This window comes from Oryx dammah, unplaced genomic scaffold (assembly GCF_014754425.2).
Source record: "Oryx dammah isolate SB20612 unplaced genomic scaffold, SCBI_Odam_1.1 HiC_scaffold_9, whole genome shotgun sequence".
NCBI lineage: Eukaryota > Metazoa > Chordata > Mammalia > Artiodactyla > Bovidae > Oryx > Oryx dammah.
The window spans coordinates 8359312-8383420 of NW_024070193.1; the positions used below are offsets into that span (position 1 = coordinate 8359312).

The following is a 24109-nucleotide window of genomic DNA, read 5'->3' on the forward strand; positions in this document are numbered from 1 at the left end:
TTAGGTTAAATGGAAATATAACTGGACCATTTCCCAAGGTTTTTATGAGAATCAACGAGACATTTAATTATATACCTGCTGAAGCACCCAGCAGGAAATTCTCAATGAATATGCTCATCTTTCCTTGTCCTAATTAAGGAAGAACTTGGGATCATTAACAACTGAACAGCGAGTTCAATCCTGAACCATCCTTCTTCCAGCACAGCAATGTAAACTTCTATAAACATTAGATGTGCAACAAATCTGAAAACCAGAATTCTTCCCAGAGACAAGGACAACGAGGTGGGCTCTTTTCTTGTCAGTGTTTGAGAGCCAAAGGGGACCACTGGTTGTCACCTTACATCAAGCCTCTCCTTCTACAGTGTCTTCATCAGCCGCAGCTTTCAGGGTTCTCCAGGGCCCTGGGACAGCTCAACAGACATAGAGAGAGGGCGGCACAGCCTCCCAACAGTGCGGTGAGTGCGGCGGTCCCGGGACCAACCAGAGGTCAGAGGAGGCTCCCCAGGAACCCAAGAAAATGACTGGAGAGGGAAGTGCCTGGTGATCCAGTGGTTAAGAATCCACCTTGCAATGCAGGAGGCGCCGGTGCGATCCCTGGTCCAGGACCTAAGACCCCACATCCTGCAAGACAACTAAGTCCAACATGCCACAACCAGAGAGCCTGCATGCTGCAAGTACTGGGCCCACACACAACTAGAGTCCATGCAACAAAAGATCCTGCGAGAGGCAGTGACAAGCCCATGTGTAAAAAACCCTATCCTGGGATTAGCCTGCAACACTGATGGTATCCCAAGAATTGTTTAAATGGACTGTTCTTGCAACACTCCAAGGCTCCTGCTCTTAACCAGATACCAAAAGGAAGCTACCACTGCTGAGAAGGAAAATTAAAAGATCATGCTTTTATTCATCCTGCAGTTTCTTAGAAACATCTCAACGTTATTTTGAGAAATTCTCAATAATATGAACAAACCTGGCGACTTACTAAATTAGGGCAAGCCTGGACTGTTTTAGTGCAGCGGCTTCCACCCCAGGACTAGAGCTTCCCACTGGTGGGTCGGAATGAGCCTCAAGTTCCACTGTGTAAAAAGACACAATCCAAGGGCTACACAACAGTCAGGGTTAGGAAGTCGACTGGCCCACCATATCCAGGGCAACTTGGAAACATACCAGCAGGCTAAGATGCAGAGCCCCGTGAAGAGAATGATGGGGATGGGGTAGGATGCACAGAAGAGCCCATGGTTGTAGAAGGCCTGAGATATCTTCTCACGCAGCCTTTCAGTCAGGGTCATCCTCAGCTGAAGTCACCTTGCTGCCATCCCGGAAAGTGAGCATGGATCAGCCTGGCAACACGCTGGATGGCACTGACAGTATACACCATTTGCAGACACCTGGCAAGAAGGGAAAAAAGTGAATTAGCAAGGAGGACCTGGCTGTGGACACTAGGGCACCCAGGGGAGGAGGCAGGGACGTGGAGACCGAATCAGGATGTGTACAGGCAAGAGCTGGAGACATCAACTCCAACCCACACACGCATATACACCCGTGCATAAGCTTGGTCAGCTCCTAGTGACTGTGGGCAGCGTCCAAGTAAGTCTAACCAAAGAAACCAAAAAACTGCCCCTCTAGCTCTAGTAACAAACTCTCAACCCTCTTCCACATTAGGCACTTTCTTAAAAAGGCCACTCCCTCGAGAGGGCATTGTTCTCACATGTGGCACAGGAGAGCATGCCTGTGTAATTGACAGCACCTTCAGCTGCTCTCAGCCAAATGGACATTCTGGAAACCCTCCCCTCTGTTCTCTGTGCAAAGGCCAGACCAAGAGAAATCCTTGGGAAAAACCTTCAAGGACTGACCCCTCAAAAAAACACGTTTCTTGCACCAACAGTGATTCACTGATAAAGAACGTTCAGTAAGGTCAGCCCTCAATGTAAAAACACCAGAAAGCCTAGGCCCCTGGCATAAAACAAACTGCACTGCAAGGTGGAAGTCTCTGCTTCGGTCCCCTGTTGTTCTGGGAACATGTGGGGCAGAGGGCCCCTTCTGCTCCTGCTGCCCAAGCCGTCTCCCTCTTTGAGTGACAGCGCCCAGCGCGACTCAGAACACCAGCTTTCTGCACAAGATCCGCCCTGCACGAACTGTCAGTTAAGGTCCTCTCCCTGCCCACCAGGCTGGTCATGTCTGTTTCCCTGGACTTTGACTTCTGACAAAAAGAAGCAAAAGTGGACATGGCGGTACTGAATCCTCCCCGAGAGGTTCCGGCTCCCAGATCACTGCGCTGCTCTGGCTCCAGTCCTTTCTGAAGACTCATTAGGTCTTCCTTCCGGTCATCCCATAGTCTTCCAATTAAATCTCTGTTTTGTCTGTGCGTTGCTTCCCAACAGAGAAACTTACACCCCCAAAAATCAGAATATAAAATTCTAATAGAAAGGCCCAAAGAATTCCTTTCCCTGCTGAGCTCTCCAATGAAATTCACATTTAAATCTACTTCTGGAATTCCCCAGTGGTCCAGTGGTTAAGAATCTGCCTGCCAATGCAGGGGACACAGGTTCAATCCCTGGTCTGGGAAGATTTCACACGCTGTGCAGCAACGAAGCCCATGGGCCACAACCACTGAGTGCGTTGTACTAAAGCCCATGAGCTGCAACTACTGAAGGCCGTGCGCACCGACAGCCCGTGCTCCACCGCAGCAGAAGCCATGGCAAGGAGAGACTACGCAGCACAACTAGAGAGCAGCCCCCTACCCACTGCAACTAGAAAAAAAGCCAGCATACAGCAATAAAGACCCAGCACAGCCATTACATTAACAAATAAAAATAAAACTATTTCTTAAAAAAAAAATGTACTTCTCCTGTTTCGTGTTGCTATTTTCCAGTCTGTGCTACACAGAACCTGCCCAGATGTGTGTCTTGGCGTGATCTGGTTCACTGATGAAACCCAGGCCAAAGAGGTGATGCCTCAGAAGGGTGACACCAGAAAAGAGAAGCAAAAGCAGTCACACCACAGCCGGTTAACAAGAAGGGATTCACTCCATCTGCCTTCCCGGAGGCACAAGCCTCAAGCATGCGTGCAATCCTCCAGTCCAAGAACCTTCTAAGGAAACACGATCCAGAGCCCTCTGTGGGTCAACTCAAAAGGCAGCAGGCAGGGGAGCCAGCAAGTGACAGCTCTGCCCAAGTAGCAGAGCTGCTGACAAGAGCCCAGCCCCCCACGCTCACCTGCAGCCTCGGAGCTCACGAAGGTCTCAGGCCAGGGCCCACGGCAGGACCCCCGCAGCCACGCTCCCCACCAGCATAACCCAGGACTCTTGGGAAGCGACCTTTCTGCTCCCACGCCCCTAACCCTCCGTCCTGCCCCAAGGGCGAAACAAACACTAATGAGAAGCCTGTTTGTAGAAAGACACTGTCAGGAACAAGCTGGAGGTTTTCCAACCTCAGTCCTCTGCCAAGCCCCACATCTCTTCCCTTAAAGGTCCCCAAACCAAGCCCACCAGGAAACTGTGATCCTACTAATCCTAATCTCCTTCTCAGGCCTCTTCTGTTCTCTTATACATGAAATTACTAATATGAGGAAAAAAAAACAAAAACATCTCCCTTCCATTCTGCAGCAAGTACAAGTCTTTCTGACATGATCTTAGTCATTTTCAGTTCCCATTCATCTTGATCACGGAGTAAAGTTATGACCAACCTAGATAGCATATTCAAAAGCAGAGACATTACTTTCCCAACAAAGGTCCGTCTAGTCAAGGCTATGGTTTTTCCTGTGGTCATGTATAGATGTGAGAGTTGGACTGTGAAGAAAGCTGAGCACCGAAGAATTGATGCTTTTGAACTGTGGTGTTGGAGAAGACTCTTGAGAGTCCCTTGGACTGCAAGGAGATCCAACCAGTCCACCCTAAAGGAGATCAGTCCTGGGTGTTCTCTGGAAGGAATGATGCTAAAGCTGAAACTCCAGTACTTTGGCCACCTCATGCGAAGTTTTGACTCACTGGAAAAGACTCTGATGCTGGGAGGGATTGGGGGCAGGAGGAGAAGGGGACGACAGAGGATGAGATGGCTGGATGGCATCACGGACTCGATGGACGTGAGTCTGAGTGAACTCTGGGAGGTGGTGATGGAGGCCTGGCATGCTGCGATTCATGGAGTCGCAAAGAGTCGGACAGGACTGAGCAACTGAACTGAATTGTTCATTTTCATAGCACCCGGAAAACAAAATCATAAAACAAACAAAAAAAAGAAATCCAAATTCTAGTTCATTACACAGCCCACCTACCTGAACCTGGCAAGAGAATTACTTATCTTTCCTCCACTATGTTCACTTTGACACAAAGCTATTCTAAAGCACAATTTATCCAACCTGAACTGAAATTTTCTTTCCTACATTGCCCCACACTTACAAATTTCTTCAACTCAAAATCTATACTCTGAACTCAGCTTCCTGAATTTAAAGAGACACAACAGTTTTTATGTGATATATACACATACAGTGGAATGTTATTTGGCCACAGAAAGGAATGAGGTTCTGATATACACTACAACATGGATAGACCCTGCAAACATGCTAAATGAAATAAGGCAGACGCAACAAGACAAACTTTATATGATGCCACTTATAAGAAACATCTAGATTAGGAAAATTCATAGAGACAGAAGACAGATTAGAGGTTACTAGGAGCCTGGGGACAGAGAGGATTGGGAGTTACTAATTACAGCTGCTTTCTGGGGTGATGAAAAGTTTTAGAAATAGATAATGGTGATGGCTGCACAACACTGTGAATGTAATTAATGTCCCTGAATCGCACAATTAAAAATAGTTAACATGGCAAATTTTATGTTTATACATATTTTAACACAATAAAAAATAATTTAAGAAATTAAAAACATACTTTAAAAAAATAAAAAATAGTAACTTAAAATAATTTTTAAAAATCAAAAATAGACACAATATGTAGAAGGGATGGAGGCTCTGGGGGCCTGAGCGGACCTATTACACAAAAATTTAAATGATTTTGTCCAATGCCTTCACGGGAGACCCTGCTACAAGCAAAAACAAAGGGCTCTGTTGTTATAGACCCAAATTACAGAGCTGTATGTATAAAGAAAAAACACTGTTGGAACCAGGACAAAGAACAGCCCTGGAGGAAGTCTATGGAGAGGACAAGCCCAGATCAAGTCAGACCCACTGGCTCAGAGGACAAAGGGTACAAAGAACAGGAGGAGTCCCTGAGGGCGGGCTGGGGAGGCAGACTGGTGCCACCGTGTCACAGGCTTGCCGAACCCGTGATTCTGAACCTGCCCCAAACCAGACCGCAAATGTGCAAGTTTTAGAAAAATCCATACATGTAACATACATTAACACAGAACATTATTTTTTTTAAAAAGAGATGATGGTCTATTTTGTGCCTGTATTCACCAAACTTTCAGCATTTAAAATTCTCTTCAACCAACTCACAAAAGTTAAACACTCAACCAAGAAAAATAAATGTGTCAAAGCCCCAAGAAGAGAGTAGGAAAAGAGATGCAAAAAACGACATAGACTGCAGGCTCTGTCTCAAAGCTTTCCAAGATCACTTGTTGAAAACCCTTACCATCTCCCCTAAATTTCAGCCATACTGGACCCATCATGCTTATTCTTACCATAAATATTTACTATCTCCTTTCTCTGGAATAAATACCCAGAAGTGAAACTGCTAGGAAACATAAAGCGTACTATACAACCTAAGACTGCCAACATATTTTCCAGAGTACCCACACCGCTTTCCACCAGATGGACTTTGTTTCTTGGCATCCTCACCAGCATTTGATATTGCTACTATTCCTTATTTTAGTAGGATTAATAGAGTGTATGAGTATCTTATTTGATCTTGATTTGCATTTCCCTAATGGATAGTGAGAGGAAAAGGAGAAAAGAAAGATACACCCATTTGAATGCAGAGTTTCAAAGAATAACAAGGAGAGATAACAAAGCTTTCTTCAGTGATCAATGCAAAGAAATAGAGGAAAACAACAGAATGGGAAAGACTAGAGATCTCATCAAGAAAATTAAAGACACCAAGGGAACATTTTTTTTTTTTTTATAGTTTAATGTATTTTAATAGCAAACTTACAGGAACAGCACAGAAGACAGACAACATTAAAAACATGTGCTTGCATGTAGGACAACTCAGTTAGAAAAGTATAGTGAATGGATGGAATCTACTGCATGATAAAAATGCTACAAACACCATTTAGTTGCAGTCAATAAGAAATTTACTTGTTTTAAAAAAATCCAAATGCTGGCATTGTCCAGAAAAATTTAACAGGTTTATTTATAATTGTTATAAAGTTGAACTGCTGAAACTTGTTCACTGAAACATTTTGACTTTCATTAATGCTTTATGTCCCCACATTTATATTAAAAATTCACACACAAATGAAAATGGAAAAACTGCCAATACCTGATTTCTGTCCCCTATTTTCCACTTGCAATCATATACTTAGGTACCTTTTGACCCCATGGAAAAAAAATATCTAACGTTCAGAACTACCAATAACAGGAAGAAGAGAATTTTTTTTTTTTTTTTTAAAGAATGAAATGTTTCCCATCATAGTGGATTCTTAAGCACGTTCTCCACGTATGCGGCGTGCTAGCTGGATGTCTTTTGGCATAATTGTTACACGTTTGGCATGGATAGCACACAGGTTGGTGTCTTCAAAAAGGCCAACCAGATAGGCCTCACTTGCCTCCTGCAAAGCACCAATAGCTGCACTCTGGAAGCGCAGATCTGTTTTGAAGTCCTGAGCAATTTCCCGCACCAGACGCTGGAAGGGAAGTTTGCGAATCAGAAGTTCAGTGGACTTCTGATAACGTCTAATTTCACGGAGTGCCACAGTACCAGGCCTGTAACGATGAGGTTTCTTCACCCCTCCAGTAGAGGGCGCACTCTTGCGAGCGGCTTTTGTAGCGAGTTGCTTCCTCGGTGCTTTACCACCGGTCGATTTGCGGGCAGTCTGCTTTGTACGAGCCATGGTATAGAGACCTCCTTACTTACCCCCCTTCTCCTTCGGCTGGAGCTCGGCGAGCTAGAGGCGGCGCTGGCGTTGGAGAGCGACGGCGGCGCGGCGGCGGCTGCGAACACCCCAAGGGAACATTTCATGCGAAGAAGGGCACAATAAAGGACAGAAATGGTGTGGACCTAACAGAAGCAGAAGATATTAAGAAGAGGTGGCAAGAATACACAGAACTGTACAAAAAAAGATCTTCATGACCCAGATAACCACAATGGTATGATCATTCACCTAGAGCCAGACATCCTGGAATGTGAAGTCAAGTGGGGCTTAAGAAGCATCACTATGAACAAAGCTAGTGGAGGCGATGGAATTCCAGTTGAGCTATTTCAAATCCTAAAAGATGATGCTGTGAAAGTGCTGCACTCAATATGTCAGCAAATTTGGAAAACTCAGCAGTGGCCACAGGACTGGAAAAGGTCCGTTTTCATTCTAATCCCAAAGAAAGGCAATACCAAAGAATGTTCAAACTACTGCACAATTGCACTCATCTTACACGTTAATAAAGTAATGCTCAAAATTCTCCAAGCCAGGCTTAACAGTACATTATCCGTGAACTTCCAGATGTTCCAGCTGGATTTAGAAAAGGCAGAGGAACCAGAGATCAAATTGCCAACATTCACTAGATCACTGAAAAAGCAAGAGAGTTCCAGAAAAACATCTCCTTCTGCTTTATTGACTACACCAAAGCTTTTGACTGTGTGGATCACAATGAACTGTGGAAAATTCTTCAGGAGATGGGAATACCAGACCACCTTACCTGCCTCCTGAGAAATCTGTATACAGGTCAAGAAGCGACAGTTAGAACTGGACATGGAACAACAGACTGGTTCCAAATCGGGAAAGGAGTATATCAAGGCTGTATATTGTCACCCTGCTTATTTAACTTATATGCAGAATACATCAACATCATGCGAAATGCCAGGCTGAATGAAGCACAAGCTGGAATCAAGATTGCTGGGAGAAATACCAATAACCTCAGATACAGATGGGCAGAAAGCGAAGAGCCTAGAGGAACTAAAGAGTCTCTAGATGAAAGTGAAAGAGGAGAGTGAACAAGTTGACTTAAAACTCAACATTCAGAAAACTAATATCATGGCATCCAGTCCCATCACTTCATGGTCAATAGATGGGGAAACAATGGAAACAGTGAAGAGACTTTATTTTGGGGGGCTCCAAAATCACTGCAGATGGTCACTGCAGTCATGAAATTAAGACACTTGTTCCCTGTAAGAAAAGCTATGACCAACCTAGACAGCATATTAAAAAACAGAGACTACTTTACCAACAAAAGCCTGTCCAGTCAAAGCTAGTTAAATCTTTAAAGATTTGACAGAATTTACTAGTGAAGCCATCTGACCTTGGGCTTTTTCCTTCTGTGTGGGAAGGTTTTAAACTATTAGCTCAGTCTCTTTATCTGTCAAGTCTATTCAGATTTTCTATTTCTTCTTGAATAAATTTTGTTTGTGTGTTTCCAGAAATTTGTCCATTTCACCTAGGCTATCGAATTTATTAGCATAATATTTGCTGTTCATAGTGTTATAGTCATTTTTATTACTGAAGGTTGGTAGTACCGTCCCGTCCCCACTTTCTGTAATGATTCCAGTTATTTGAGCTTCCTCTTATTCTCTGTTGATCTTTTAATAAAACAAACTCTTGCTTTTATGTACTTCACTATCTTCCTAGTCTCTCTGCATTTGTTTACACTCTAGTCTTTATTATTTTCTTCCTTCTGTTTGTTTTGGGTTTATTTTTCTCTTTTCTAGCTTCTTTTTCTAGTTTCTCTAGTTTCTTAAGGTTACTGATTTGTTTTTTCTTTCTTAATACAGGCACTAACAGTTGTAAATTTCCCTCTAAATACAACTTTAGTTGTATCCCACAGCTTCTGTATTTGTGAATTTTTGTTTTGTTTTCATTCATCTCAAAAGTATTTTCTAATGCCTCATGTACTTTCTTCTTTGATCCACTAGGTATTTAGGAGTTGCTGCGATGTCCTTATATAATATATTCTAGATATTCTAGATGTAAGTCCCTGCCAGGTATGTTGTTCACAAATATTTTCTTCAAATCTGTAACCTGTCTTCTTAAAAATTCTTTTATTTATCCTATTTTTTTTCCCCTTTATGGGTCATGCCTTAGGTGCCATGTCTAAGAATTCTTCACCAGACTTCCTTGGTGGTGCAGTGGATAGGAATCCACCTTTCAAAGCAGGGGACACAGGTTCGATCCCTGGTCTGGAAAGATCCCACATGCTGAGAAGCAACTAAGTTGGTGGGCCACAACCACTGAGACGGCGCTCTGAAACTTGCAAGCCGCAGTTACTGAGGCCACACGCTACAACGACTGAAGCCCACGCACCCTAGAGCCTGCACACCACAACTACTGAAGCCTTCACTCTACAGAGTCTGTGCTCTGCAACCTGAGAAGCCACCACAATGAGAGGCGATGAGAAGCTCATGCAGAGTAGCCCCTGCTCGCCGCAACTAGAGAAAGTCCATGCAAAACAATGAACACCCAGCACAGCCAAAGGAAAAAAAAAAATTAAAATGCTACAATAGATAAAAAAATAAATTTTTAAAAAAGAATTCTTCACCAAGCCTTACTTCTGAAATTTTTCTCTGATGTTTTCTCCTAAAATTTTAAATTGTTGTATATTAGTGGCTCAGTGGCATTGGACTCTCTGCGACCCCATGGACTACAGCCCACCAGGCTTCTCAGCCCATGGAATTCTTCAGCTGTTTCCTTCCCCAGGGGATCTTCTGGAACCAGAGATCAAATCTGGGTCTCCGGCAGGCCATTCTTTACTGTCTGAGCCCACCTTAAATCTATGAAACACGTGAGTCACTGTTTTGTGTAGATGTGAGGTTAGGTGCGCATTTCGTTTTTCCCCCGTGGATAACCAATTGTTGCAACACCGCATGTTAAGAAGGCTACCTCTCCCCCACTGAATTGCCTTGGCACCTGTCTTAGCCCTCTGGGCTGCTACAACAGAAATAGCATACACTGGGTAGCTTAAACAATAAATATTTACTCTTCCCACTTCTGGAGTCAAGGAAGTCCAAGCCGAGGCACTGGGCAGGTTCAGCTGCTGCTGCGGGCCCCTCTCCTGGCTCACAGACGCCGTCTTCTCAGCGTGTCTTCACACGGCAGCAAAGGCAGTGAGAGCTCTCTGCGGCCTCGTTCACCAGGGCAGGCTCCCATTCATGAGGACTCCACCCTCACGGCTTAATTATCCCCCCAAAGGCTATGACTTCCTAATATTATCACACTGAGGGTTTCAACGTAAGAACTTGTGGGGGACACAAACATTCAGTCAGAAAGCAACTGGCTGCACTTGTGAGTCCATTTCCAGGTTTTCTAAACTGTTCCACTGATCTGTGTGTCCATCCCTCCCCCAACACCACGTGGTCTTGATGACTGTAGCTCTAAAGTCTTGAAATGGGTAGAGATTCCTCTCATTTTACTCTTCTTCAAAATTGTTTTACCCTTTCTAGTTTCTTTGCCTTTCCATATAGATATTAGAGTAATCTTGTCTATGTCTAAAAAAAATCTTGATAGGAATTACAATTAACTTGCATTATCAATTTGAGAAGAATTGATATTGCTCCTATGTTTAGTCTTCCAACCTATGAACAAAATATCTCTATTTATTTAATCTTTGATTCCCCCCCGCCTTGGCAGTACTGCAGCTTATGGGCTCTTAGTTCCCTGACCAGAGACGGAACTCATGTCCCCTGCAACGGAAGCACAGAGTCCTAACCCCTCACAGGAACTCCCTCTTTAATCATTACTGTATTATTTTAATCATTACTGTTTTTAGCAGACAAGTGTTGTACATGTTTTATTAGATTTACACCCAATTTTTTTTTGACTGGTTCTGTTTTCAATTTTAGTTTCCCCATGTTAATCGCTAGTACAAAGAAATATAACTGATTTCAATATGTTGCTCTTGTATCCTGCATTTGTGCTGAACTCGATAATCAGTTCCAGTCTTTTTTGTACATTCCTTGGGATTTTCTAAGTAGAATATCAGGTCAACTGCAAAAGAAACATCTTTCTTTCTTCCTATAATGTCCACACACACTTTTACTGCACTCCATCTCCACTCCTTCTGAGACTTTGATAACATAAAAGATAAACATTTTGTTATTTTCCCACGAGCCCCTGAAGATCCCTTCATTTTTCTTCAGTTTATTTTAAAAACCTGTTGTTCAAATACATACGTTTTACCCTTCTACCTTCAAGTTAACTGACTTCTTAATATATCTCTATTCTGTCACTGAGTCCACTCAATCAATTTTAAATATAGTTTCAGTTATAAAACTTCCAATGTAAGTGTCTATCTTTCCATTTGTTTCAGAAATGCTCACCCTCGAGAGCAATAATGTGGTAGTCCACGGGTAGAGAATCTGCCTGCCAATGCAGGAGACATGGGTTCGACCCCTGGTCCAGTAAGATCCCAAAAGCTGCAGAGCAACTAAGCCCACGTGCCGCAACTATGGAGTCTGCGCTCTAGAGCGGGGGAGCCGCAACGCCTGAAACCTGCACCTACAGAGCCATGCTCCACTACAAGACAAGCCTCCACGACACAAATCCTGTGCGCCACAACCAGCAAGTAGCCTCCACCCACCACAACCAGGGAAGAGCCCACGCAGCAACAAAGACAAAGCACGGCCAATATAAACAAACTTATAAAAAAGAATGTGCATCCTCAAGTATTAGAGCCAGGTTTTAACTAATAATTATAGTTTAAATTCCTCTGTTGATTCCAACATCTCTGTTATGTCATGACGGCCATCTGTTGACTGTCTTTTCCCCTTAGGAGATGATAAGATTTTCCTGATTGTTTATATGTGGAGTAACTTTGAATGTTCGGATACTATGCTACAGTATTCTGGATCTTGTTCAAGTCCAATAGAAAATGGTGGGATTTTTTTTTTAGTTTTTAATTGGATGATATTTGCTTTACAATATTGTGTTGGTTTCTGCCATTATCAACATGAATCAGCCAAAGGTATACATATGCCCCCTCCCTCTTGAAACTCCTCCCACCTCCCACCCCAACCCACCCCTCCAGGCTGTCACAGAATCCCTGATTTGAGCTCCCTACCTCATACAGCAAATTCCCACTAGCTAACTATTTCACATATTGCAATGTATATGTTTCCATCCTGCTCTCTCAATTCGTTCCACCCTCTCCTTTCCCGACTGGGTCCACAAAAGTCTGTTCTCTATGTCTGTGTATCCACTGCTGCCCTGCAAATAGGTTCATCAGTACCATCTTTCTAGACTCCACATATATACATTGATATGTGGTATTTGTCCTTCTCTCTCTGACCCATCTCACTATGTATAACAGGTTTCAGGTCCATCCACTTCATTAAGACTGACTCAAACGTGTTCTTTTAATGGCTGAGTAACATTCCATTGTACACATGTACCACAGCTTCTTTATCCACTCATCTGTCAATGGACATCTAGGTGCTTCCATGTCCTAGCTTTGTAAACAGTGCTGCAGCAATCACTGGGGTACGTATGTCTCTTTCAATTATGTTTTCTCAGGGTACATGCCCAGTAGTGGGATTTCTGGGTCATATAGTAGTTCTATTCCTCGTTTTTTAAGGAAAAAAAAGATGAAACACTTCAGGAATTTGCATGTCATCCTTGTACAGGGGCCATGCTAATCTTCTCTGTATTGTCCCAATTTCAGTGTATGTGCTGCTGAAGCGAGTGCACATTTTTTTAGCAGCAATCTCCCTGATTAAGTCCAATCCACAAATTCCTATCCACTCTCCCTGGGCTGTGGTTCCAACACCAGATCATTTCAAAGCCCCTGCGGTATCATTCTGACTTGTCTCAAGCGTACTGTGCAGATTCCAGCACATGACTTGGGCAGCAGTCTAGCCTCTGGTGTGTTGTTTAGGGTCAAATGCACAGATAATATTTAGGAGAATCCAAGAGTTCATACACAGTATTATGGGTTCATTTTATTGAGTTCCTTCCTCTTTACAGGGCTTCCCTGACAGCTCAGCTGGTAAAGAATCGCCTGCAATGCAGGAGACCCTGGTTCACTTCCTGGGTCGGGAAGATCCGCTGGAGAAGGCATAGGCTACCCACTCCACTATTCTTGGGCTTCCCTTGTGGCTCAGCTGGTAAAGGATCCGCCTGCAATGAGGGAAACCTGGGTTTGATCCCTGGGTTGGGAAGATGCCCTGGAGAAGGGAAAGGCTACCCACTCCAGTCCATGGGGTCACAAAGAGTCGGACATGACTGAGCGACTTTGATGTTCCTCTTTACAACCTCTCCAAGACATTCCAGCTGCCAGAGGACCTTTTGCAGGTCTACTGGCAAGAAAGGAAAGAATTTCATTTCTTTCTACTGCTGAGCACCTCCCACAACTGTGATTGCTTCCCAGGTCAAGTAGTAAGAATTGAGAACAAAATCAGCAAATTTCTCCATGCTCTAGAGACCATAATCCCTGTAAATAAAAGGGTTCCTCTCCCTGCTGGCTGCCAATGTCATTATTGCCTTCACCACCACAAAATTTCATGGGGGGCAAGAGCAGGAGAAAATGGAAGGGAAAAAACCAAACAAGACACAAGATTTTCTTCCTGCATCCCTACCCTCCAATCTCTTAAGAAGTCCCTTTCTCACTCCTCAGACTAGAAGGACAGGCTTCTCTTGGAATTCTGTCTAAACCTAGTGTCCAGTTCCAGGTTCTGGGTTACCTTTGAGTCCATGCTAGAAGATACTCTATGGAGAGAGAAAACAAATACAGTTTCCTTTCCAACTGCTGGTCCATGCCATCGGCCCTAGTCATTTAAGTGTATTTAGCCAGGACTTCCCAGGTGACGCTAGTGGTAAAGAACCTGCCTGCCAGTGCAGGAGATGTAAGAGATGCAGAGAGAATGGGCTTCCCTGGTAGCTCAGCTGGTAAAGAATTTGCCTGCAACGCAGGAGACCCTGGTTCAATTCCTGGGTCCAGAAGTTCCCCTGGAGAAGGGACAGGCTACCCACTCTAGTTTTGGGGGCTTCCCTGGTAGCTCAGATGGTAAAGAATGCGTCTATAATGCAGAAGACCTGGGTTTGATCCCTGGGCTGGGAAGATCCCCTGCAGGAGGGCACAGCAACCCACTCCAGTATTCGTGCTTGGAGAATCTCACAGACGGAGGAGCTTGGCGGGCTACAGTCATAAGGTCGCACAGTTTCGGACACACTGAAGCTACTTCACACACACGCAGCCAGAGACAAAGGGCACTGTGTGCTTACCACATGCTGAGCGAAATCAGGACCCTTACATTTTCACTGGTTTGTTGTAAGGCCACGTCATGCAGACTTAATTCCCAACCAGGGATTGAACCTGTGCACCCTCCATGGGGAGCATGGAGTGTTAACCACTGAACTGCCAGAGAAATCCAAGAACCCTCACACTTTTAACCTAAAAATCTTAAATTTCTGGGTTCTTTGCCATTGATGAAACTTTCCATAATATGGTCCTTGGCATCATTTTGTCAATCATATCGTTATTCCATTGTGAGAAGCATGGCCTTACTATGTTTAGCAACTTTTCAAAGAGAACATGTACTTTTCCAATCAGAAAAAAAATTAAGTAAAGGATATAGGCAAAAGACACACAACAGGCCTTTCCTGGTGGTTCACTGGTTAGAAGACTCTGCACTTCCAATGAGGGGGCATGGGCTCTATCCCTGGCTGGGGAAGTTCCACATGCCACCTGGTCAAAAAAAGCACAAGAGAATGGAAAGAAATGTTGCTAACAGTGCTTGTTTTTCTCCATGCGATATTCTTACATGCAGAGGCAGTTGAAGTCAACTTTCTGTACTTTTAACCTTTTTATAACAACTATTGAGTCAACATTAAATAAACTTTAAAAGTTTAGCATAAAATATTACAGAAAAGCACACATTATAAGCACACAGCTCCATGAAAGTAAACAAAGCCATTTGATCTAAGTATCACTCAATCAAGAATGGGAGTATCACCCCCAAGTTACCTTTTATGAGTTGAAATGGTAATTACTTTTCAATTATAAAAGTGGTATACATGGACTTCTATCAAACAGTACCAGAAGGTAGTTCTGATTTTAGTTATTTTAATGCTTATTGTCGTCATAGGTTGTCAAGATATGTAATATTCACTTTTTCAACTCTTAACAAAATCTTCCATATGTTTTCTACAGGTTGATTCTAAAACTCAATAACCATTAAAAAAGCATTTGGAGTAGCTGCTAATGAAATTTTCATTTCCTGAGAAATCCCTAGCAGGGCTGACAGAAGTTGTATCTCTCCTGAAGCCTGGAAGAGATGATGGCTTCAAGTGCAAAGACAGCAACATGAGACTTCACGGAATAAGCAAACTCCATGAAACATGACACCACCAAAGGAACACAGTAATTCTTCAATTACTGACCCCAAAGAAATGGAGATCTGCAATCTACCCAACAGAAAATTCAAAGTATTTGTTTTAAAGATATCCTTAATGAGCTGCAAGAAAACAGACAATTCAATGAAGTCAGAAAAATAATACACGAACAAAAGTGTTGGTCGCTCAGTTGTGTCCGACTACAGACTTAATCAAACAGAACAAAAAAAAATCCATGAAGTCAATGACAGGTCATTTGAAATTATCCAGGTTAAGGTGAATGAAGAGAAAATATGAAAAAGTGAAGAAAGCCTTCACAAATTATGGGGTATGAAGAGAAACAACCTAAGAACTGTTGGAGTTCCCAAAGGAAGAGAGAGGGAGAAAGGGGCAGCAGAAAACTTAAAGAAATAATAGCTGAGATCTTCCCAATTTGTAAAGAGATTTAGACATCCAATGGCAACCCACTCCAGCACTCTTGCCTGGCAAATCCCATGGACGGAGGAGCCTGGTAGGCTGGACTGCAGTCCATGGGGTCGCTAAGGACTGAGTGACTTCACTTTTGCTTTTTACTTTCATGCATTAGAGAAGGAAACGGCAACCCACTCCAGTATTCTTGCCTGGAGAATCCCAGGGACAGGGGAGCCTGGTGGGCTGCTGTCTATGGGGTCGCACAGAGTCGGACACGACTGAAGCGACTTAGCAGCAGCAGCAAAAGATCTCAAGACACAACATAGTGAAATCACCTAAAATCAAAGACAAAGAGAATTTTAAAAGCATCTAGAGAAAAAAATTCCTCACATACAAGGAAACTCCCATAAGGTTACCAGTGGATTTCTCACATATTGCAGGCCAGGAGAGAATGAAATGATTTACACAAAATGCTGCAAAAAAAAAAAAAAGAGAGAGAGAGAGAGAAATCTGCCAACCTATATCCAGAAAAGCTGAAAACTCTAATTTGAAAAGATAGATGCACCCTAATGTTCTCAGCAGTACTATGTACAACAGATAGGAAAGGAAAGGAAAGTCGCTCAGCTGTGTCCAACTCTTTGCGACCCCATGGACTGTAGCCTACCAGGCTTCTCAGTCCATGGGATTTTCCAGGCAAGAGTACTGGAGTGGGTTGCCATTTCAGATAAGTACGCCTCAAAAGATGAATGGATAAAGAACATGTGTTCTTTATGTGATACACCCATACCCCCACACACATGCATACACTGGAATATTTCTCAGCCATTAAAGAAAGAAAGAAATATTGCCATTTGCAGCAACATGGATGGACCTAGAGTACATCACTCCAAGTGAAGACAAAGACAAGTATTATATAATACCACTTACACGTGAAGCCTAAAAAATAATACAAACCATCTTATTAACAAAAGAAAAACAGGATCACAAAGCAGGTCTTGGTAAATTTAAGAAAGCTGAAATTATATCAAGCATCTTTTCCAACCACAACGCTATGAGATTAGAGATAAAGTACAAGAAAAAAAGAAACTATAAAAAACACACAGAAGACAATATGCTACTGCACAGCCAGTGGCTCACTGAAGAAATCAAAGCGGAATTCAAAACATACCCAGTGATTAATGAAAACAAAAGCACAACGATCCAAAACCTGCAGGATACAGCCAAAGCAAACCTAAGAGAGAATTTTACAGCAACGCAACCTTATCTCAGGAAAAAAAAATCTTAATAAACAATCTGAACTTACACCAAAAGCAACTAGAGAAAGAACAAACAAAACCTAAAGTTAGTAGAAGGAAAGAAATCATAAAGATCAGAGTAGAAACAAATGATATAGAGTAAAGCAATGACACTCCAATAAAAATAAAATAAAGATACAGATGAAGAAAATAATATCAAAGGTCAATGAAACTAAAAGCTGATTCTTTGAAAAGATAACAAAACTGATAAACCTTTAGACAGACTCAAGAAAAAAAGGGAAATGACTCAAATCAAGATCAGAAATGAAAAGGAAGTTACAACTGACAGCACAGAAATACAAAGAATCATAAGAGGCTATTACATTTTTGAAAAATATAAATGTCCAGGTATTGCTTTTTTCCTCCAAAGCTCCAGAAATGTTTCTAATGAGCAGCCATGCTTAAAAACACCTGGACTATATGATCATCTTTCACGTTTATCTAGTTTGTTCCACTTTTTCTATTTCATATTCAGGGCTTCCATTTCCTTTATGTTTTCTAATTTCTCCATCCCTTCCTTTTTTTTACGTTCTTTCTCAAACCTTTATCAAACATAGTATATACAAATATATAGAGCATGTATAATATATATTTTAGAAAACTAATGAATTTTTGTCTAACTAAAAAATCTCTGACATTTTGATTCCACTTGTTTGACCCAGTATGAATAGAATGCTAGATTTCTAATTAAAAAAAAACAGATATGCAACAAGAAACAAAAGTTCACCATATAGCGCTGGGAACTATAGTTAATATCTTTAATAACCTATAATGGAAAATAATCTGAAAAATAATATATGTATATATGTTTAACTGAATCACTTTGCTGTGTACCTAAAACATTATAAGGCAACTATAATAATATATATATTTTTTAAATAGACTATTATACAACCATACACCAATGAAAAGGACAACTTGGAAGAAATGGAGAAATTCTTAGATACTATTTCCTAAGACTGAAACAGGAAGAAACAGAAAATATGAACAGACCAATCACAAGTACTGAAATTAAAACTTTGATTAAAACACTCCCAACAAGACTTCCCTGGTGGTCCAGTGAATGCAGAGGACACAGGCTCCATCCTTGGTCCAGGAAGATTCCACATGCTGTGGGGCAACTAAGCTCCACAGCTACTGAGCCCGCAGGCCTGAGAGCTTGTGCTCTGCAACAGGAGAAGCCCCCACAATGGAACACAATGAGAAGCCCATTCACCACAACTAAAAAGTAGCCCTCACTCTCTACAGCTAGAGAAAGCCCACATGCAGCAACAAAGACCCAGTGCAGCCAAAAAAATGATTACTGTTTTTTAAAAAATTAATATGTAAAAAAAAGAGAAAAAGAAACGTGTCTACCTTAAAACAAACAAACTCTCAACAAAAGTCCAGAACCAGATGGCTACACAGGAGAATTCTGTCAAACATTTAGAGAAGAGCTAACACTTATCTTTCTGAAACTGCTGCAGAGGAAGGAAATCTCCCAAACTCATTCTGTGAGGCCAACTATCACCCTGATACCAAAACCAGACAAACATACCCCCCCACACACACAGAATAACAGGCCAAGATCACTAATGAACAGACACAGAAATCCTCAACAAAATTCTAGCAGTCGAAATCCAACAATACATTAAAAAGATCATATACATCATGATCAAGTGGAATTTATCCCAGGGATGCAAGGATTTTTCAATATCCATAAATCAGTGTGATACACCACATCAAATTGAAGACTAAAAACTATAGGATCATCTCAATAGACGTAAAGAAAACTCTGGACAAAATACAACATCCATTTACAATAAAAACTCCCCAGAAAATGGGCACAGAGGGAACCTACCTCAACATAATAAAGTCCACTTATGACAAACTTACAGCTAACATCATACTAAATGGTGAAAAGCTGAAAGCATTTCCTCTAAGATCAGGAACAAGACAAGAATACCCACTCTCGTCCCTTTTATTCAAGAGTTTTTGGAAGTCCTAGCCATGGCAATCAGAAAAGACAAAAGAAATAAAAGGTATCCAAATTGGAAAAGGGAAAGAACCAGTGAAAGTGTCACTATTTCAGGTGACATGATACTATACACAGGAGATTCTAACAACACTACTAAAGCTCATTCATGAATTTGGTAAAGTTGCAGGTTACAAAATTAAAACATAGAAGTCTGTTCAATTTCTATACACGAACAATGAAAGATCAGAAAGAGAAGTTCAAGAAACAACTCCATTTACCATCATATCAAAAAGAATAAAATACTGTACCTAGGAATAAGGAGACAAAAGATCTGTGTTCTGAAAATTATGACACTGATGAAAGAAACGAGATGACACAAACAGATGGAAAGATATATCACGTTCTTGGATTGGAATAATCAATACTGTTAAAATGACATACTACCAAAGGCAATCTGTAGATTCAATGCAATCCCTATCAAATTACCAATGGCACTGTTAATAGAACTAGAACAAAATATCTTAAAATTTGTATGGAGACACAAAATATCCCAAATAGCCAAAGCAAAGAAAAATGGAGCTAGAGGAAAAGGCCCCCTTTCTTCAGACCACACTATGAAGTTATAATTATCCAAACAATATGGTATGGGCACAGAAACAAAGAGAGACCAAAGGAAGAGGACAGAAAACCCAGAAATAAACACATGTACCCACGGTCAGTTAATCTAAACAAAGGAGGCAAGACTATACAATGGAGGCAAGACAGTCCAAACAGTGCTTGGAAAACTGGACAACTCACATGCAAAAAATAAAATTAAAACATTATTTAACACTATCCACACAAAAAAATTCAAAATGGATGAAAGATCTAAATGTGACACTGGAAACTATAAAACTCAGAGAAAAACACAGGCAGGACGCTCTCACGACAGAAATCTCAGCAATATCTTTTTGACCCGTCTCCCAGAGTAATGGAAATAAAAACAAATATAAACAAATGAGACCTAATTAAGCTCAAATCTTTTGCACAGCAAAGGAAACCATAAACAAAATTAAAAACAACTCATATAATGGGAGAAAATATTTGCCAGTGATGTAACCAACAAGGGATTAGCATCCAAAATTTACAAACAGCTCCTCGCTTAGTATCCTCAGAAGAAACAACCGAATCGAAAAGTAAGAAGACCCAAACAAACATTTCTCCAGAGAAGACTTACGGAGGGCCGAGAAGCACATGAGGAGATGTTCAACATCGCTAATTATTACAGAAATGCAGATCAAAACTAAAATGCATATCACTTCACACCAGTGAAAATGGCTATCATCAAAAGCCACAAACAATAAATGCTGGAGATGGGGTGGAGAGAAGGGAAGCCTCCTACACTGTTGGTGGGAGTACAAACTGAAGCAGCCACTATGGAACAAAGAAGTATGGAGACTCCTAAAGAAACTACAAATAGAACTACCATAAGACCCTGCAATCCCACTCCTGGGCATGTATCCAGGGAAAACCTGGTCTGAAAAGATACATGCACTCCCCAATGTTCTTTTTAGCACTGTTTACAATAGCCAAGACATGGAAGCAACCTAAACGTTCATCAAAAGAAGAATGGATAAAGAAGATATGGTACATATTTACAATGGAATATCACTCAGCCATTAAAAAGGACAAAATAATGCCATTTGCAGCAACAAGGATGGAGCTAGAGATTGTCATACTAAGTGAAGTAAGTCAGAGTAAGAGAAATATGGTATGATATCATTTATATGCAGAATCTTTAAAAAATTATACAAGTGAACATATTTACAAAACAGAAATAGACTCACAGGCTTAGAGAACAAACTTATGGTTACCAGAGAGGACAGGTTGTGGGAGGGACAGTTAGGGAGTTTGGGACTGACATGTACACACTGTTATACTGAAAAAGGATAAGCAACAAGGACCTACTGTACAGGTATTATGACACCTATACAGTATTATGAAACAACCTAAATGGGAAAATAATTAAAAACAACAGATACATAAAAAACATTGAATCATTTTGCTGTAAACTTGAAACTAACACCAAATTGTGAATCAACCATATTTCAATAAAACAAAACAAAGCAAAAATATCTGCCAACCAAGAATACTTTACCTGGCAAACCTATCCTTCAGAAATGAAGAAGAGATAAAGACTCTCCCACACAGGAAACGTCTTGGTGGTCCTGTGGTTAAAAATCCACCTGCCAATGCAGGGGGACATGGGCTCGATCCTTCGTCCAGAATCTAAGATCCCATGGCCACAGGGCAGCTAAGCCCGCGGCCACAGCAGCTGGAGCCTGTGTGTCCTGGAGCCGATCTGCAACGAGAGGAGCCGCAGCCACAAGCCCCCAGCACAGCGAGAGGGCAGCACCCCACTGGCCACAGCGAGAGCTTGCTCACAGCAGAGAGTCCAGTGCAGCAAAAAAGAAATATATAAATTAAAAAAAAAAGATCTTCCCAGCCAGACGAATGTGTAGAGCATTCATTATCACTAGATCTGCCTTACAAGAAATGCTAAAAGGAGTTCTTCAAGCTGAAATGAGCGGACATTAATAACATGAAAACATAAGGAAATATAAAACACACTGGTAAAGGGAAGTACACAGTCAAATTCAAAATACAGTTGGCCCTCCCTATTCAAGAATTCCACATCCACAGACTGCAAGAAACTGACTGAAAATATTTGAGGAAAACAAACTCAGAAAGTTCCAAAAAGTAACCTTGACTATGCACTATTCCAGCTACAATTTACATAGTATTTACAACTATGTGCATGATACTTACACTGCATTAGGTATTATAAGTAATCTACAGATGACTTCAAGTTTATACGTAAGCACGACTCCATTTTATCCAAGGGACTTAGACATCCTGGATTCTGGGTATACACAAGGGATGGGGGGTGTCACGGAACCAATCTCCCACATACTGAGGATGACTTTAGTACTGTATTATGCTGGTATGTTATCTCTTTTTTTTTTTTTTTTGGTATGTTATCTCTTAACTCTAGTATAAAGGATAAGGCACAGAAGTATTAAAAATCACTATAGCTACAATAATTTCTACATGAATATATAATATAAAAAGATATAAAGTGATATCAAAAACATAAAGTGGAAGAAGAGACAAAAAGACAGAATTTTTATACACTATCAAAGTTATTAGCTTAAAATTGATTCTTATCACTGGAAGGTGTTTTTTACAATCCTGACAAAAATCACAAAACAGAAAACTAGAGCAGACAGATAAAAGATCAAGATCAAAACATGCCACTAAGGATTCCCCAAAATATAAAAGCAGTTCAGGCAGCGCAACATCTGAAAAACAAACAACCCAATTAAAAAATGGGCAGAAGACCTAAACAGACATTTCTCCAAAGAAGACATACAGAAGGCCATGAAACACATGAAAAAATGTTCAACACCACTCATTATTAGAGAAATGCAAATCAAAACTACAATGAGGTAGTTAGGCCATTATCAAAAACTCCATAAACAATAAATGCAGGAAAGGATGTAGAGAAAAAGGAGTGCTCTTGCACAGTTGGTACGACTGTAAACTGATATAGCCACTAGGGAGAACAGTGTGGAGATTTATTTAAGAAAAAAAACTAAAAATAAAACTACCATAGGACACAGTAACCCCACTCCTGGGCATATATCCTGAGAAAACCATAACTGAACAAGACAAACGTACCCCATTGCCCAGCGCAGCACTATTTACAACAGCCAGAACACACAAGCAACCTAGATGTCCACTGACAGATGAACGGATAAGGAAGTGGTGATACATATACACAACGGAGTATTACTCAGCCATAAAAAGGGACAAAAGTAAAAAAAAAAAAAGGAATACACCTGGGTCAGTCTCAGTGAGGTGGATGAGCCTAGAGCCTGTTATAGTGAAGTAAGTCAGAAAGAGAAAAACACATATTGCATAACAATGCATCATATATACAGAATCTGGAGAAACGGTACCGATGAATCTATCAGCATGGCAGCAACAGACGCAGACACAGAGAACAGACTGTGGACACAGAGGGGGAAGGAGAGGGGGCCAAACCGAGAGAGCAGCACCGAAACATGTCCATCACCAAGTGTAAGACAGAAGCCAGTGGGACACTGCTGATAACATAGGGAGCTCAACCGTGCTCTGTGGCACCCTAGAGGGGTGGGATGGGGGTGGCTGGGAGGGAAGTTCAGGACGGAGGGGGCGTATGTATACTTATGGCTGATTCACATTGTTTTATGGCAGAAACCAACGCAACACTGTAAAGAAATTACTCTCCAATTAATAAAAACAAACAAACAAAATTGTTAAAATACAACTCTTCGCTTTACATTGCAGGCTGATTAGATGGGTCTGTTTTATTTATTGTTTTTTTGGTGGGAGGTGATAGATATGTATATTATCTTGACTGCAGTGATAGTTTCAGGATGTATATGTGTGTGTATATATATATGTTAAATTCATCAAATTGTACTTTAAATATTGTGCAGTTTATTGCATGACAATTTTACCTCAATTAAGGCACTAAAAATACTTTAAAAAATATATACCACTAAGGAAAATTATCAATTCAAAAAAAATGATATCAAGAGAGGAAGAAAGGAACAAAGGAACCACAAAACAGTCAGAACATAATAAGATACAACCAGCTGAGCTAACAAAAAGGCCTAGTAAATCTTTACCTATCAATAATTACTTTAAATTTTAAATCTTTAAATCATCCATCTATTCAAAAGGCATACAGTAGCTGAATGGATTAAAAAAAAAAATAGACCCAACTATATGCTTCCCACAAGAGACTCAATTTAGATTTTTTTTTCATCATCAAGGAGAAACTTTATTAGAACAGGTAACCAAATGACATTTTATATCATCTATTCAAAGAGACTCAATTTAGATTTGCTACTGCTGCTAAGTCACTTCAGTCGTGTCCGACTCTGTGCGATCCCATAGACGGCAGCTCAACAGGCTCCCCCGTCCCTGGGATTCTC

At 41.2% G+C, this 24109-nt stretch overlaps 2 protein-coding genes and 1 non-coding gene across 7 annotated transcripts in view; all 3 read right to left on the reverse strand.

Annotated features, from left to right (window-relative positions):
• The window catches only part of LOC120868191 (SREBF chaperone), a 97765-nt gene that overhangs the window by 47681 nt on the left and 25975 nt on the right, over nucleotides 1-24109 (reverse strand). For 3 of the 5 annotated variants that reach the window (XM_040246853.1, XM_040246856.1, XM_040246852.1), the window contains one exon: nucleotides 1168-1388. In XM_040246853.1, the coding sequence (XP_040102787.1) occupies nucleotides 1168-1289 (122 nt within the window). In that variant the 5' untranslated portion in view covers nucleotides 1290-1388. Of the gene's footprint in view, nucleotides 1-1167; nucleotides 1389-3215; nucleotides 3687-10074; nucleotides 10368-24109 lie in introns of those variants that run through there. The other 2 variants (XM_040246855.1, XM_040246854.1) reach the window with 2 other exon arrangements.
• Nucleotides 6059-7111, reverse strand: LOC120868192 (histone H3.3A). Its single transcript, XM_040246857.1, has one exon. It carries the CDS (start codon nucleotides 7002-7004, stop codon nucleotides 6594-6596), a length of 411 nt encoding a protein of 136 aa, XP_040102791.1. The 5' UTR covers nucleotides 7005-7111; the 3' UTR covers nucleotides 6059-6593.
• On the reverse strand, nucleotides 12671-12779 carry LOC120868493. Its single transcript, XR_005722236.1, has one exon. It is a non-coding gene; the product is annotated as a U6 spliceosomal RNA (small nuclear RNA).

What these genes read in the sequence shown, in the direction of transcription:
- LOC120868192 (XM_040246857.1), bottom strand. Translation starts at nt 7,004, where the DNA reads ATGGCTCGTACAAAGCAGACTGCCCGCAAATCGACCGGTGGTAAAGCA.